This window comes from Hyaloscypha bicolor (assembly GCF_002865645.1).
Source record: "Hyaloscypha bicolor E unplaced genomic scaffold K444scaffold_129, whole genome shotgun sequence".
NCBI classification, from domain to species: Eukaryota; Fungi; Ascomycota; class Leotiomycetes; order Helotiales; family Hyaloscyphaceae; genus Hyaloscypha; species Hyaloscypha bicolor.
Genome location: NW_020194631.1, coordinates 282,137 through 296,085, shown reverse-complemented (window position 1 = coordinate 296,085; position 13,949 = coordinate 282,137). Strand labels below are relative to the sequence as shown.

Genomic DNA, 13,949 nt, shown 5'->3' with positions numbered 1-13,949 from the left:
AGCAGCACGAAGGACGTTGTATCCATCCTCTCCTCCCTTCAGAAACTCGCGGCCAACATACCGCGTAGTCAGCTCACAAGGTCTCTGCCATGGCACCAGCCAAAGGCATTGTCATTCGTGTGATCCCGATCAGCCGCATTAACTTTCTCCCCTAGGCTCGGACCTTGGGTGATGGAAGACGCCGACGCACAGTCTCTCATCTCCGTGATGATTGTACACCATTTCCTCGCTCTCCTATCTATTTCGGTAGACTGGAACTATCGAGACGCCCGCGGTTTTTGTTGATGTTTTTTGTCCGCTCACAGCCCTGTATTTTCTTCTTGTGGTACAGAGGAAACATAAAACTTATCTCAGAGGGTATTGCTATCCAAACAGAGAGAAGCTTCGAAAGTCGTGTCAAGGTATCTGCTCATCTTTGGCTGTCCGTACAAGTCCGGTCTCCTGCCGAAGTTTCGAATCAAGTTGATGGTGGGAAAACGGTCAATTCATTTTGGTTGGACGTGGTTGTGAGGTTGGATGATGGATTTGTGGGTTGCACGAGACTGGATGCATCGGTGAGATCCTCCTATTGATTCATGCTGCAGACACGAACTTGATGCTTCTTCGGCTTGGATGATAGAAATTATTCAGCGTCTAGAACGGGACCCATCTCGAGTTGGAGTCAAAGCTTAGTGCTTGTCTGTTCTGGGTAGCGCTGGGTCTTTTGCTGGAGTTCTTGCATGGAGAGTGTTAACAGATGTGTCGCTGTGTTGGGTCGTGGATTGTCTCTGGTGTGGGCGGGCCTATCGGAGGGTTGAGGAATAGAGGACAGGCCTATGGTGGGCAGTCCTGGGTCGTCTCTTGTTCTGCTCTGCAGGCTTGGGATGGCCCCTCCATCTTTTTGGGGGATAAGTCTACCTGCAAGTGAATTTTATTTTTGAGTGGGTGCTGACATTTGTCGTAGGTCCTACGACGAATAGGTTGGAGGGAAGTTTCTTTGCTGGAAAGGTCGTAATATTGAGGGATATGCTCTTCATACCCAGGGGTAGTGACACGAAGCAGCGCTCAGAAGTGTCGGAGGAGTTTCCAGGGCGTGGTCCTTTCAGACCTACTTCCAATAGACGCATTCAGTCACGCTGAAATATCTGGTCTGAGTGACAGGCTTTTGCAGAAAGGACGTAGAGTGAAGAGCTGGATATAATTCTTCAAGTGGTTCTCGACCATCACGTGTAATCAGTCCGGCTGCCAGCCCTGCCATTCATGGTGGCTTCTTGTCACAGACGGATTAGAAAAATGCCAATCAGAGAACTTGCTTCCTCCCCTATTTGGTACTCTCGGCGCATTTAATCCACTTTTGTAATGGAAGCCTAGATTCGCCTTCGCAGATTGGGGCAGTGACTAGAAAGACGCGCAACAGGGCATGACGTTCCTGAGCCGTTCCTAAATTCAGGCATAAATTTAGCGGGGAGCTTCGAATGTGCCGCTTAATTGCCTCAGCCTCTCACATCTCCAAACCTCCATCCCACTTCACTCCGAACATCGAAGCAAATACCTCGAGCTGTAGAAGAAGACAATACAGATCACCGCAACTATGTTCCGCGCTCAGCAGAACGCCTTCGATGATGTCGTCGGTAAGTCAAATCTGCAGCTTTGAGAGCTCAGGCATACCTGCCTACCACCTCAACGAGGCACTGACTTCTGCCTCTCATAGCCAAAGCAACTGACGAGAATCTCACCTCCGAGAACTGGGAGTATATCATGGACGTGTGCGACAAGGTGACCGGGGAAGACAGTGGTGCCAAGGATGCCGTGGCGAGTATGATCAAGAGGCTGGCCCATCGCAATGCCAACGTGCAATTATACACTCTAGAGGTCAGAGACATTCCGGGTCTCTATCACCTTACTTCTGCTAATGGCCACTTTAGCTTGCCAATGCGCTCAGCCAGAACTGTGGCCCTAAGATGCACCGAGAGCTTGCTTCGAGAGCCTTCACAGACGCCTTGCTGCGATTAGCGAACGACCGAAACACACATCAACAAGTCAAGGCAAAGATCTTAGAACGAATGCAAGAATGGGCGGATATGTTCAAGGATCCGGATCTGGGCATAATGAAGGACCAATACTATAAGCTCAAGAGCCAGAACCCGAACCTCCACCCTCCCTCCGCACCCTCGAAGAGCCGCCTCACAGATTTGGATCGTCAAAAGGAAGAAGAGGAGCTGCAGATGGCTCTGAAATTGTCTATACAAGATAAGACGGCCCAAACACAACCAAAACCAGCTCAACAATCCACCTCCGCTGGTCCCTCGCAGTCACAACCGGCTGCTCTGACTCAGACAGTCCCGTCAGGGACTACGGCAGCAACAGTCTCGCGAGTCCGAGCTCTATTTGACTTCCATGCTACAGATCCAGACGAATTAACTTTCCGAAAGGGCGATATCATTGCGGTATTGGAGTCGGTTTACAAGGATTGGTGGAAGGGTTTGTTGAGGGGACAGACCGGTATCTTCCCTTTGAACTATGTCGAGAAGCTAGCGGACCCTACTGCGGAAGAACTACAGCGAGAGGCACAGATGGAGGCGGAAGTATTTGCGGAGATTAAGAATGTGGAGAAGCTGCTTACGCTGCTGAGTACTTCAACGTCTGACTTGAATGTCCGCGACAATGAGGAGATTACCGTGCGTACTACCACCTCATACTTCTCGACGTTTGCTGACAAGTCTATAGAAACTATACCACTCAACTCTTGCCATTCGACCGAAGCTCATCGAACTTATTGGGAAGTACTCTCAAAGAAAAGGTACTGCCAGCAATAGTCTCACGTGCTCTCTCATACTAACACTCTATAGACGACTTTACACAGCTCAACGAAAGGTTTATTAAATCTTGCCGTGATTATGAGAACCTTCTGGATGCATCGATGACACAAACGCAACCTGCGTATCAATATGGTCGTCATAATCAAGGATATGGCGGGGGCTACCCACCGCAAGCTGCTCCACCTCAACAAGAACCTCAAAGATATTACACCCCAAATCCTCAACAAGGTATGTTATGTACTATAATTATGACACCAATATTTGCTAACAATCTCGAATAGAACAGCCATACCCACAACAGCCTTCTTCGCCTCAAGGCTACCCGCCACAGCCTCATCGCCAAGGGGCAGCACCATTCTACGTCGTAACAAATCAGCAACAACCTCCTCCTGAGCCTCAAGGACCATCAGGGCCGCCAGCACAGCAGCCATATCCCCAAAGAGACCCCACCCCTCGGATCCCTTCAAATTCTAAACCTGCACCTCTTCAAACGAGCTCACCACCCCTTAACCAATACCCCATTCAGCCGCAGACCGGTCACCGCCCTCAAAGCACCTACTCCAATCCACAAGAACTCGCTACGTCAGTCTACGACTCTCCCGTGGCGCAACAAAATCCGGCTTCCGCATACAGTGCATCATTGTATTCCCAAGAAGATCCTTACTCTGCTGGCCCTACGGCAACTCAACAGGCGCCACCTACACAACAACAATACAACGCCTACGCTCCCCCACAGCAGCCATCTTACCCTCCACAACAACCCAGCTATGAACCACCAGCTCCTCCGGCCGGGGCTGTTCCAGCACCAGTTTCAATGAATGCTGGATACCCCGTGATCGGGCAACCACTCGACGCTAGGAACACGTTACCAAGTCAAGGGGCAAATCAAGGCTACAAACCATACCAACGACCCGGATCGGCAGAAGGGCGTGGAGGACCAAGTGCACCGCCTGGAGGACCAGCGGATTTTTACCGACAGAGTGCTGCCTACTGATTCTCTGGGTCGTTTCCTCAATGTATCAGAGAAGGGATTTGATTTGGTTATCAAGCGATGCAAGTAATGCAACCTTACAGGCAGGATTCGGTTCTATCGTGTTCATAAAGGGGAGTTCGTGGGCTGCATCAATGGCATGAATTCTAGGCAAGGTGAAAGAAAGTTTATTCACAAATGTACTATACCTTTCACCAATTGGCAATATAATTCTCTCAGACAGAACTATGGAATTTCTTTCTCATTTGAATGTTCCATTCCATATCATGATTTTGGTATCCTGCGTAGATCTGGTCATGCGTGACAAAATTTTCTCAAAAATCTGTGGCCACGTACCCAACAATACACCTTGGCGACATACCCTTGAGTATTTTTCATCACTAAAGGGCAGAAGTTCCTGCTGAATTGGGTGTTGTTCCCTTAGTTCTGATTAAGCGTGTCGAGAAGGTCCCATGGCTCCTCTTGCTACGAGGCAGGCGTGACTTCCTCTTCATCCAAGAAGCACACCAACGCAATGGCGCAGTGAAAGCCATTCATTCAAATTAGGAAGGTACGAGGAGAATGAGAACGCACTCGTTCTCTTGAATGCTCTAAGCGCTCCCCAGGCTTGCACCTTTCACGCTTTTCACCAAATTCCAATGTCGTTGACGGCTGCTTTCCAGACCTCCTGCTTCTTCTCCCTTGTTTAAAGACCTCCCACATTAGAGACGCTTACTTCAACTTGAGGGCAGCCGTTTCACATTACGCCAATTGTTCACATTTTCAGGTAAAGACCGGGAAGTTTTCACGTAATATCATTTAGCAATGGCCAGAAAGAGCTCTGTGCTTTTCGCTGTCTTAAAAGTCAGTAGAGTATTTGTGTTGCATGGCAACTGCGTGCCAGTGGTCACGTGCAGGCTCACATGACCACACTCACTATATTTAAGCATTGGCCACCCGTGCCACACCTTCTTTCTTCTTCATCTATCTATATATTATTATTACAATACAATAACAACGTTTTATTGTAACAATTTGTGCATTCTATTATTCAAGGCAGATAAGAAACCTTCACACTCAGACTGCTAAATATCCGAGCAAGTGCGAGGACTTTCACTTGTGCTGTTCCTCCTCAAATTCCATTGTTTCCGAGTTCAGCAAACTAGGGTACTTTCGATGTCTCATCAGTTTCATACTCTTGGATACTCAAGGAAAGGGTAGGACTTTCAAATGTTTATATGCCCGAAATATTCAAGTTGACCTTGGAACCTCCCAACCTCTCTGCATTGGATGTTCAAGAAGAGCCTGGGACTTTTACGTGCTCATGCTCCCTGTTTTCGAGCCAAGACTGGCACTTTTAGACCTCACCTGCTCTCATACTCTATCTAGACATGAGATCTTTCAAATTCCTTTATTCAATATTCAAAGTACAGACCAAGACTTTTAGATCTCATTTTTCTGAATGTTCATGCAAGCCAGGAACATACATCCATGAGCAACTCTCTGATCAATGTTACTGTTATGCCTAACTTTATTCTCATTGTCTAGCCCGACATTGGAAATTTCACGTTCTATTTTCTATTGAATTGTTCCAACACAGACTGGCACTTTCATCACTCATCCTGTTTTCATTATCCCAACAGATACTAGAACCTTCAGAGCCTCCGCTACTTTCATACTTCAGCTAGCAATTGGAACTTTCACTCCTTTCACTACTTTCATAGTTCAATCAGAGCATGACACTTTGATGTTTCATTGTCCAGGGCAAGATGGGAACAATTACGCCTTTTATTATTTCATTGTCCCAATAGGCCGTGGGGCATTCAGATTTCAGGCACCTCATTGTACAAGGAAAGGAAGGAACATCTACAACTTGTTCTATTTCTAATGTGCCCAATAGACTATATTACTTTCAGATTCCAGCTTCTCCATTAGTAAAGTAATGAATGCAACAATGAAACCTGGTCTACTTCCATTGTTCTATCAAGCCGTGGTACTCTCAGGTTCTGGTTTCCTCATTGTTCAAGTGAAGAGGGGAACATTTACACCGTTCTATTTTGCGAATGCCCTATCAGAACCTAAGACTTTAATATTCAAGATTACTCGTAGTTCATGCAAGTTTCTGAACGTTATACCTTGCTCGATTTCCATTGTTTAATCAGAACATGGTACTTTCAATATTTAATTACCCTTATTATTCAAGTAAAAATTGGAATATTTGAGCTTATTGTTTTCAAAATGTACAATCAAGCAATAGTACTTTCAGGGGAATATTTATTTATAAACTGCTTGCTTTCTAATCCATAATTCGAATGTTCCACGCCTCTGAAGTACAATAAATAGCCACCTAACGGCGGCAGCGGCGGCTTAGGACATACTCCATTGTTCCAGAGCGAGTTGGTCCAATAGGCATGGTATAGGTCACACCACCCGTAGCTTCCAATATCGCAGCTGTAACTTCATCTATAAATTGTTACTTTCCATTATATCAGTAGGGGGGAACAATGGACTTACCAAACTTTGGGAAGGGAGTGGGTACATCCAACGAGACGCCACCCTGTGCAATTCCATCAGAATCCTCGTCACCGCTGGAACAATCATCCTCCTCCAAATGGTAGTGGTCAATCGCCACGAAGTCACCATCAATATCATTTTCATCCCTTCTCCACTTCTTTCCTCCCTTCCGCCCCTTCCTAATCGGGACACCACCTCCTTCCTCGCTGTGGCAGAACTCGTAGACATCACCACATTCTACTAGATGGCTGAAAATATTGACACTAGCGATACCGAGACCGGTGACAACATCCTCGCCACGAAGTGCATATACCTTCGCACTTTCATCTGATTTAGTGCTTTCGAAGAGTGACGACGTGGCTGCGAGACCTCGTGGCGACAAGAGCTGACTGGCCGAGAGGTACTCTGGTACATTGGACATTGAGACGGTAGATAGCGATGAATTTGCCCGGCGACGGGTGGGGGTAACGAAATCTCCTGCATTGTACCCGTCAGCTCTGGCACATTGCATTGCAGACTCTCCTGGATTGTACATACCATCTCTGGGACATTGGGTAACAGAGCCATCTGCATTGTACATATTAGCTCTGGCACATTGGGAAGCTGAGTCTCCTGCATTGTGCATACCGGGTCTGGTGCAATGGGAACCAGCGCCTCTTGAATTGTACAAGCTGGATGTAGCAGATTGAGTGAATGGCAGCCATGGCGTCAGGTCGCTATTGTGAAGTTAGCGACTGCAGGGTCGATCTATAAATGAAAGCGACGCCGGCTTGAGTCGTACTACGACTAATATCTATAGTAATCGGTATAGGAATAACGAAAATATACACTGACTTGTCCAAGCTATCACTGCTATTGCTGGGTGGGGTATTAGCGCCGGGAAAGGTAGAGAAGGCAGAGATGATGCCCAGGTCGTTCAGTGAGGAGTTATTGCTGTAGACATGTTAATCATTGTGACTTGAAGCACAGAACAAAGCACTATATACAACGTACTTCTTCGCGGCTTCTTCTTCCCTATCGCCATCGCATGACATGTAGTGTTTAATAGTCGGAGTAGCGACATGCTGGTTCTTTGAAGGATTGCTATAGTCGATCTGTCTCGGGGTAGATTCGCTGGGAAAGGGGGTTAGCGAACGGGTCCTGGAAGGCAGGACCGTCTTTGAATTATCTCGGTTCAAATACTTACTTGGACGACTTAATGGCAATATCGCGCGAGCGATGCAAAGTCGTTTCCATGGTCTGCGAGGTTATGGTGTTGAAGCTTGGAAGATGACGTGGAGGCGTGAATGGGAAGTCGAAGTTCGAAGAAATATACTCGTGAATAGCCTTCCGAAGCGAGAACAACCTTCAAGATCAAATTCACTTATGTACAGCCTTGGGTAAGAGCAAAATTTTCACGTTAATGCTCCATAGCATCCTCAAATAATTTTCTCAGCTGCTCTCTCTCCTCGTTGATTTCTGTTGCCAAGCCGGGGGCCAACATCAACACACGAGCTTGAGGGATGGTACCTTCGACTAAATCATCAAGATGCTCTCTCTTGAAGCCCAAATCCTTCAACCCCTTGGGCTGGTCTCCCAAATCTGCTAAGAACTTGGATAAGGCATCTGCAAGGACTTCGCCGGCGCTTTCCTTTTTCACGTTCGATATATCAACGCCAAAGGCTTCTGCGGCAGCTAAGTGACGGTCTGGATTTGAAGCACCAGTGAAGCGGAATACAGCTGGAGCAGAAACAGCCACGGAAACGCCATGGGGGATAATCGGGCTGCTAACTTGGTAGCCGGGATGTCGATACCCAGGATTCTGACCGGAAATGGGATATGACATTCCTATTCCATGGGATTAGGGGCAGCTCTAAAGTCTTTAGGGGAGAACTTACCATGACAGAGGTGGACACCAGCGTTTCCGAACCCAACGCCTGCAAGAGTGGCGGCTAATAACATCTGACTTTGGGCCTCGTGGTCCTCGGGATCTTTCACGGCTCTTGGTAGGTACTTAACGGTGCTCCTAAGAGCCTGTAATGAAAATATGTCACTGATGGGATTGGCCCCTTGATATGCCGGGCGGTTGATAGGGTTGGAAGGTCGAGGTATTCGTTCAAAATAGGGAATGGCAGTCCAGCTTTCGAGACTGTGGCACAACACGTCTAGACCAGAACTCGCATGAACAGCTGAGGGCATCGTTCGAGTATTTAGGGGGTCGCATATCCCAAGAGTCGGCTTGAGATTTCGATGCGCAATTCCAGTCTTAGCACGTTTAGACACCAGGTCAAAAATAGCGGTACCCGTCGTCTCAGACCCAGTACCTGCAGTCGTCGGTACAGCAATCAATGGTTTCAACGGCTTATCAATAGGGAGGCCCTTTCCTAATGGAGCATTGACGAAGTCGAGAAACTCGGCATCAGGATAGCAAGTGTATAGGTTCATTAGCTTCGCTGTATCGATGACAGATCCACCACCAACTGCAAGGAATGCATCTGGTTGATATGGCTTTGCAAAATCAATAGCCTCTTTAATCCTATTTTCACCACATTAGCACGTTCTAGGGGGCATGGTGGGGATTTACACACGAGCTGTCCTTGGGCTCAATTCGGCAGCCATCAAAAACGGTAAACTCAACCCCCTCCCTTGTCAATCCCTCTATGACTTGTTTCATAGCATCCAGGTTTTTCACCACGCTGTCCGTCACAACACAAACTCTCTTGGCACCCATATTCTTGAAATCCATGCCCACTTCTTTTGTAACACCAGGGCCAAATCGAATTGAGGAGGCAGCCATCTCGAATGCATATTCCTTGTGTCTCGACATGTCGACTGGGGTGGCATAATTGCGCTGGATGTTTCGTTTCGCATGGGCGAGAAGCCCGGAGGAAGGTTGATGGTGATGATGGTGAGAAGGATTGCCGTGGCAGGGGCACGAAGGAGGATGCGTGTATTGGATTGTTCTGAGCAGGTTCATAGCCCGCGTCGCCCTCTAGTCTTCTGTCAGTATTGCGGAAAGCTCAATGAGGCAAACTACACACCGTAGGAGCAATTCGCACGGCAGAAGACATCTTGGAAGAAGTGGGATTGGGCAATGGAGATTCAAGACAATGCTGGCCGATGTTCTACACAATATTGCGCAGCATGTCCGAGGATTAAAAAGAGGAAAAGGATACAAACAAATGTAATTCACCACATTGCCGAGAATAGCTCATCGTGCTGAGGTTGTGGCAAAGCTTAGTGCTCAAGCCGCGTTCCGGCTATGTCACTGAAGTGTGGGGAAGGAGGTTCTCCGCCGTCCGGTTATCGGATCCTTGTCAAATATCCTCGGACCGCCCTTTTTTAATAGAGAGGTTTATTAATAATCCTACCCCTGCCATTTTGGAACGATTGGAACGATCCAATACCATTATTACCTAATACTTATCGATACGGGCTGGAACGTTCCACGGTGGATCATCGACAAGCCTGGCAGGACGGGATGCCGTGGGGATTAGAGCCTCATGGTTTCGAGACATTCCCCCCAGGAAGGCGTTTTAGAACTCTACTTCGGGATGTTATGTTGATGTTCGAGCAGGCGGAAGCTGAAAGTCCCACGCAGTGGAAAGCACCGGAGATTAGACATGCCACGGTTCTTCTGCGCCGTCCATCAAAGTAGACGGCGTCTTCACCTTTAGCTTGCGTCCATAACGAATTATTAGAGGCACCTGAAAAAGTCAGAGCTGTTATATCTCAAAATTTTCAGTGTGAAACATATATACAGTACTTCCAATGGGCGTAAGATAGGGTATGGGGTTACGATGGTTAGGATAGGAGCTACCGTCGGCGCGTCGCTGACGAATGATTTGCATCAAATTGACTCTTACACATTATTTCATTGATTCCTCTAGACTTCAGGTGTTCGTTATAGAGTTGTAAGGGGTCTCTTTTTGTCTTATCTCTGATCATGCTACATTCACGATCCTGCTGGCCGTTCTTTTCGAAAATTATCGCCGTCTTTGTCCTCAGCAGGGCATGGCTCTGGATATCCAAAATAGTCAGCAACCAGTCTCTTCTCTTTTTCCATTCTATCCGAGTACATCCTGTATTCCCGCGAACATTCATCTGTCGGCGGGTCCTCATTAAATTAACAATGTGACATTCCGTTGTCACCCTCCGTCAACTGAGCAGGATAGTTGTATAGATATCAGGACCAATATGCAGCGCTGGTCCGGCCATTTCACCAAATATGATTTTTGGCCAAAATGTATATTCATTTGACCAAAATTTTCAGATTTGGTGAGTTGACCACAATTTGGTGAAATCTAACTGACCAAGTGATTTTCACTGCCAGTTGGTTTTCTTAATCATTTTAGGAGGCTGTCAAACATCTCACCTCTCCCAGCCTCTCCCCCAGTTTCTTTTCTAGCCATCTTCGGCCCTCCTGCACCGGCCTCTAGACTGGGACCGCATTTCAGCCATAGTGGGCCACTTCAGTATACAGGATCACGTGCCCAACCCCCTCCTTTCCGAGTACTACAAGGGAGACCTCCTTACAATATCATAAATCCATCTTGTTACCTGCAGAAATTGTACTTCATTCTACTCTGGTCAGCCAAAATTGATATCATTATTGTGTTTTTTGATAGAGAAAACTATTCCCTAATGACTCATTTCACTTGGGCGAGGGTCAACTCACCAAATTTAGATTATTTGGTGAAATCACTGATTCATACGGCCAAATTGTATCCATGGTGAAATGATCGGACCAGCGCCGGCAGCGCCGAGGTAGAATGGGTCGGTGGAGTCCAGAATCTTAGTTGTTACGAGTTGCGGTAGCGCATGGAGGATACTGTCTCGTAAAGCAGTTTGCCCAGGAGCTGAAGCTTCGCCGCCGATGATAACGCCTTTGAGATTTTCTGTTACATTTGACGGAACGAAGCTTCTGATGGCCTTTTCAATCTCTTGGTGGTGGCTCGTTGTGGGCTGAACATTTTCCTGGATAGTTTGTAAGGAATCTAGCTCAATGCAAAACGAAAGGCACCTTACTACGCTCGAGTTGTAACTAATCTCTCCCAAATTCATCCAGAGACGTTCAACGAGTACGTCCTCTATACCCCTATAAAACTTGACAATCCTTGCTTCCAGCCAACTCTTTTCGTACTCAACCAGCATTTACTGAAATAGCTCGTCTCCTGGGTCATCATACCAACAATCTGGTTTCACCCCTGTCCAACTTTCCTGGTCAAATTTTTCGCGGCAAACTGTGAGGTTGTAATAAGGTCGTATCACACGGACAGTGTGGGAAATGAGTAGAGTAGAGTAGAGTAGTGGGCCCTACTCATATTCTACTCAACTATATTTCTCACTACTCATACTCTACTCAATACTCTTTTTTTTTTTTTTTCTCAACTACTCTAGAATATTCTAGAGTAGTTGAGTAGTATACACGTGATACCACACGTGATGTTACACGTGATAATCTAGCCTAATTTGGTAAGGCCCCGGGGGTGGCCCGAGCCTAGCGCCACTGTACTGTCCAATCAAGTGGTGGCGAGGCTTGGTAAGTGAGGAAACCCTGTTTTTTTAGAAAAAAAAAGTAGTATTTAAGTAGCCTTACTATGGTACTCGGGGTAATAAGTGCCGCCAAGATTTCTAGCACCTTCCCTGCTGACAGGGGGTCTTCACCAATGATCTTATAATGATCCAACGCTGCCCTTACTATGTGATTCCTCGCCAAAACACCAGAATTCAATCATGGACAGCACATATCGAGTTCCCACGCCTAAGCAGCCAAAAGCTCAGCTCTCACGCGATGAGAGATTACGGGTTCAGACTCTCTTCTTTGACGCACACCACACGCGATCCCAGATTTGCCTAGAAACAGGCTATACATACGATCAAGTTTGCTATGCGATCGTTCACCGTCTCACACCTCAAAAGAAGAGATGCGGCCGGAGAGTTATCCTCAATACCCCTCAAAGAAAGAGGCTAATCCAATGGGCCACAGCCTCTCAAGAGAATCGCGAAACGCCGTGGATTGAGATCCCAGGGATCCTCGGTTTGAATTGTGGAGAATGGGCTATACGTACGGCATTCAAGAAGGAAGGCTTTGTTCGCCGCGTTTCACGGAAGAAACCTCCTCTTTCTGAGGAGAATAGGAAGAAGAGGCTTGACTGGGCGAAGGAACATCTGAATTGGACAGACGAGCAGTGGGATGAGATCCTTTGGAGTGACGAGACGTGGACACAACCTGGGAGACATACACGGACTTGGATTACACGCAAGATTGGGGAAGAAGAGGTATATCATAAGGATTGCGTACAATCTAAGTACCGGAAGAAGATTGGATGGATGTTTTGGGGGTCGATAAGCGGAAGATATGGCCGCCATCGAGGGCTTTTTTGGGAGAAGGATTGGGAGACAATCAATGAAGGCTCTTACTCTGGTATTATTATCCCAATCGTCGACGATATCCTCCGCCAATATCCTGATTTGTACTTTCAACAAGATCACGCACCAGGGCATGCTTCCGCTTTTACACGGTCTGTAATTGCAGCTGCAGGATTAAGGATTATTGAATGGCCTCCTTTCTCACCTGATTTAAGTCCAATTGAGACGCTTTGGGACGATATGAAGGACTATATACAAGAGCATTACCCTCAAGTCCATAGCTCTTATAAGAGGCTAAGGGCTGCAATTCAGGAAGCTTGGGAATCGATTACGCACGAGAGAATTAAAGAGCTTGTACATAGTATGAGAGCGCGATGTAAAGCTGTGATTGATGCAGATGGATGGTATACAAAATATTAAGAGCTTTTCTTAGGGCGGCACTGCCAAGCATCCCCCCTGCATTTTGGATGTATTTCCCTGGAGTACGAGTATATAGTACTGCTTAATAGGGAAACTTATATATTTATTAATAATTAAATAAATATTGTATTACTATATTTATATATCTTGCACGTGACTACTCTTGAGTTACTCTAGAGTAGTACTCTACTCTACTCTACTCAAGACTACTCTAGAGTAGCTTGAGTAGCTTGAGTAGTTTTTGCCCACACGTGGCACGGACATAAGATAGTATTTGATGGTCTGGCTGAATGAAGCCGAGAGTATTTTTTCCGGCGACCTTGACGGCTCCCCGGATATCGGTGTTCCACCATAATTTGCTAGGTAAGACAATCACCGCGATACGTTTATTTTCTCCAATCTTCTCGGAGCATAACTCCTTGATGTCGAAGAGTACTTTGGCAAATATACCTACGAGCTCCTTGACGGTGGAATGAACTCCTCCGGAAAACTGGAAAGCATTGATTGATGTGTCGGTATTGAAACCTAAGGGCTCTCTATTTAATGTTAAGGTAGACTTCAAAAGTTACAAGAGGTCTTCGTACATCATCTGGCTTTCATATTCAACCATGTCTGCGAAATGTTTCTGGTATGCCTCACTTCCTTCGACTTTGCCGACGTCGCCGACGATGACTAGTTCGTTGTCGCTCTTGTAATACGCTGCCGTGCTAGCAATGTTTAGCTTTAAATCGATTTCTTAAACTCAAAGATATTCACTACTCACAGATGCTGTCACGGCCTGGACAAGCTGTGGAAGTGGAATGTGGTGTGTATTGTGTAAATATGTAAGAATGATGGTGCCCTAATGGCGGTGAAGAAGCTATATATACGCCTGTGCGTAGCACGTGACAGAATAT

At 46.7% G+C, this 13,949-nt stretch overlaps 5 protein-coding genes across 5 annotated transcripts; 3 read left to right on the top strand and 2 right to left on the bottom strand.

The window, feature by feature from the left end:
• The first annotated feature begins 203 nt into the window (after positions 1-203).
• K444DRAFT_107749 (uncharacterized protein) lies at positions 204-654 on the top strand. Its single transcript, XM_024870299.1, has one exon. The coding sequence runs from the start codon at positions 285-287 to the stop codon at positions 570-572; it is 288 nt and encodes a 95-aa protein (XP_024731483.1). The 5' UTR covers positions 204-284; the 3' UTR covers positions 573-654.
• Positions 655-1,479: 825 nt separating this feature from the next.
• Positions 1,480-4,033, top strand: K444DRAFT_617930 (uncharacterized protein). The gene is made up of 6 exons (XM_024881223.1): positions 1,480-1,610; positions 1,691-1,851; positions 1,905-2,657; positions 2,707-2,779; positions 2,829-3,026; positions 3,080-4,033. The coding sequence occupies exons 1-6, from the start codon at positions 1,571-1,573 to the stop codon at positions 3,790-3,792; spliced, it is 1,938 nt and encodes a 645-aa protein (XP_024731482.1). The 5' UTR covers positions 1,480-1,570; the 3' UTR covers positions 3,793-4,033.
• Positions 4,034-7,681: 3,648 nt separating this feature from the next.
• K444DRAFT_539387 (Dehydroquinate synthase-like protein) lies at positions 7,682-9,332 on the bottom strand (the record flags this gene model as incomplete). Its single annotated transcript, XM_024875622.1, has 4 exons — positions 7,682-8,109; positions 8,160-8,797; positions 8,850-9,253; positions 9,303-9,332. 4 exons carry the CDS (start codon positions 9,330-9,332, stop codon positions 7,682-7,684), a joined length of 1,500 nt encoding a protein of 499 aa, XP_024731481.1.
• Positions 9,333-10,731: 1,399 nt separating this feature from the next.
• K444DRAFT_667259 (uncharacterized protein) lies at positions 10,732-11,526 on the bottom strand. Its single transcript, XM_024887277.1, has 3 exons — positions 11,290-11,526; positions 10,940-11,238; positions 10,732-10,842 (listed from the first exon to the last, which is right to left on the bottom strand). The coding sequence occupies exons 1-2, from the start codon at positions 11,413-11,415 to the stop codon at positions 10,963-10,965; spliced, it is 402 nt and encodes a 133-aa protein (XP_024731480.1). The 5' UTR covers positions 11,416-11,526; the 3' UTR covers positions 10,732-10,842; positions 10,940-10,962.
• Positions 11,527-12,822: 1,296 nt separating this feature from the next.
• Positions 12,823-13,053, top strand: K444DRAFT_484133 (uncharacterized protein; the record flags this gene model as incomplete). The annotated part of the gene is made up of 1 exon (XM_024873068.1): positions 12,823-13,053. A coding segment is annotated over one exon (231 nt), but the record flags the coding sequence as incomplete, so codon positions are not given.
• Between the last annotated feature and the right edge of the window lie 896 nt (positions 13,054-13,949).

Coding starts and splice junctions, on each gene's coding strand:
- K444DRAFT_617930 (XM_024881223.1), top strand. CDS start 1,571: ATGTTCCGCGCTCAGCAGAACGCCTTCGATGATGTCGTCG. Junction 1,611..1,690: donor CGCCTTCGATGATGTCGTCG/GTAAGTCAAATC, acceptor TGCCTCTCATAG/CCAAAGCAACTGACGAGAAT. Junction 1,852..1,904: donor TGCAATTATACACTCTAGAG/GTCAGAGACATT, acceptor TGGCCACTTTAG/CTTGCCAATGCGCTCAGCCA.
- K444DRAFT_667259 (XM_024887277.1), bottom strand. CDS start 11,415: ATGCTGGTTGAGTACGAAAAGAGTTGGCTGGAAGCAAGGATTGTCAAG. Junction 11,239..11,289: donor TTAGTTACAACTCGAGCGTA/GTAAGGTGCCTT, acceptor CAAACTATCCAG/GAAAATGTTCAGCCCACAAC.
- K444DRAFT_107749 (XM_024870299.1), top strand. CDS start 285: ATGTTTTTTGTCCGCTCACAGCCCTGTATTTTCTTCTTGTGGTACAGA.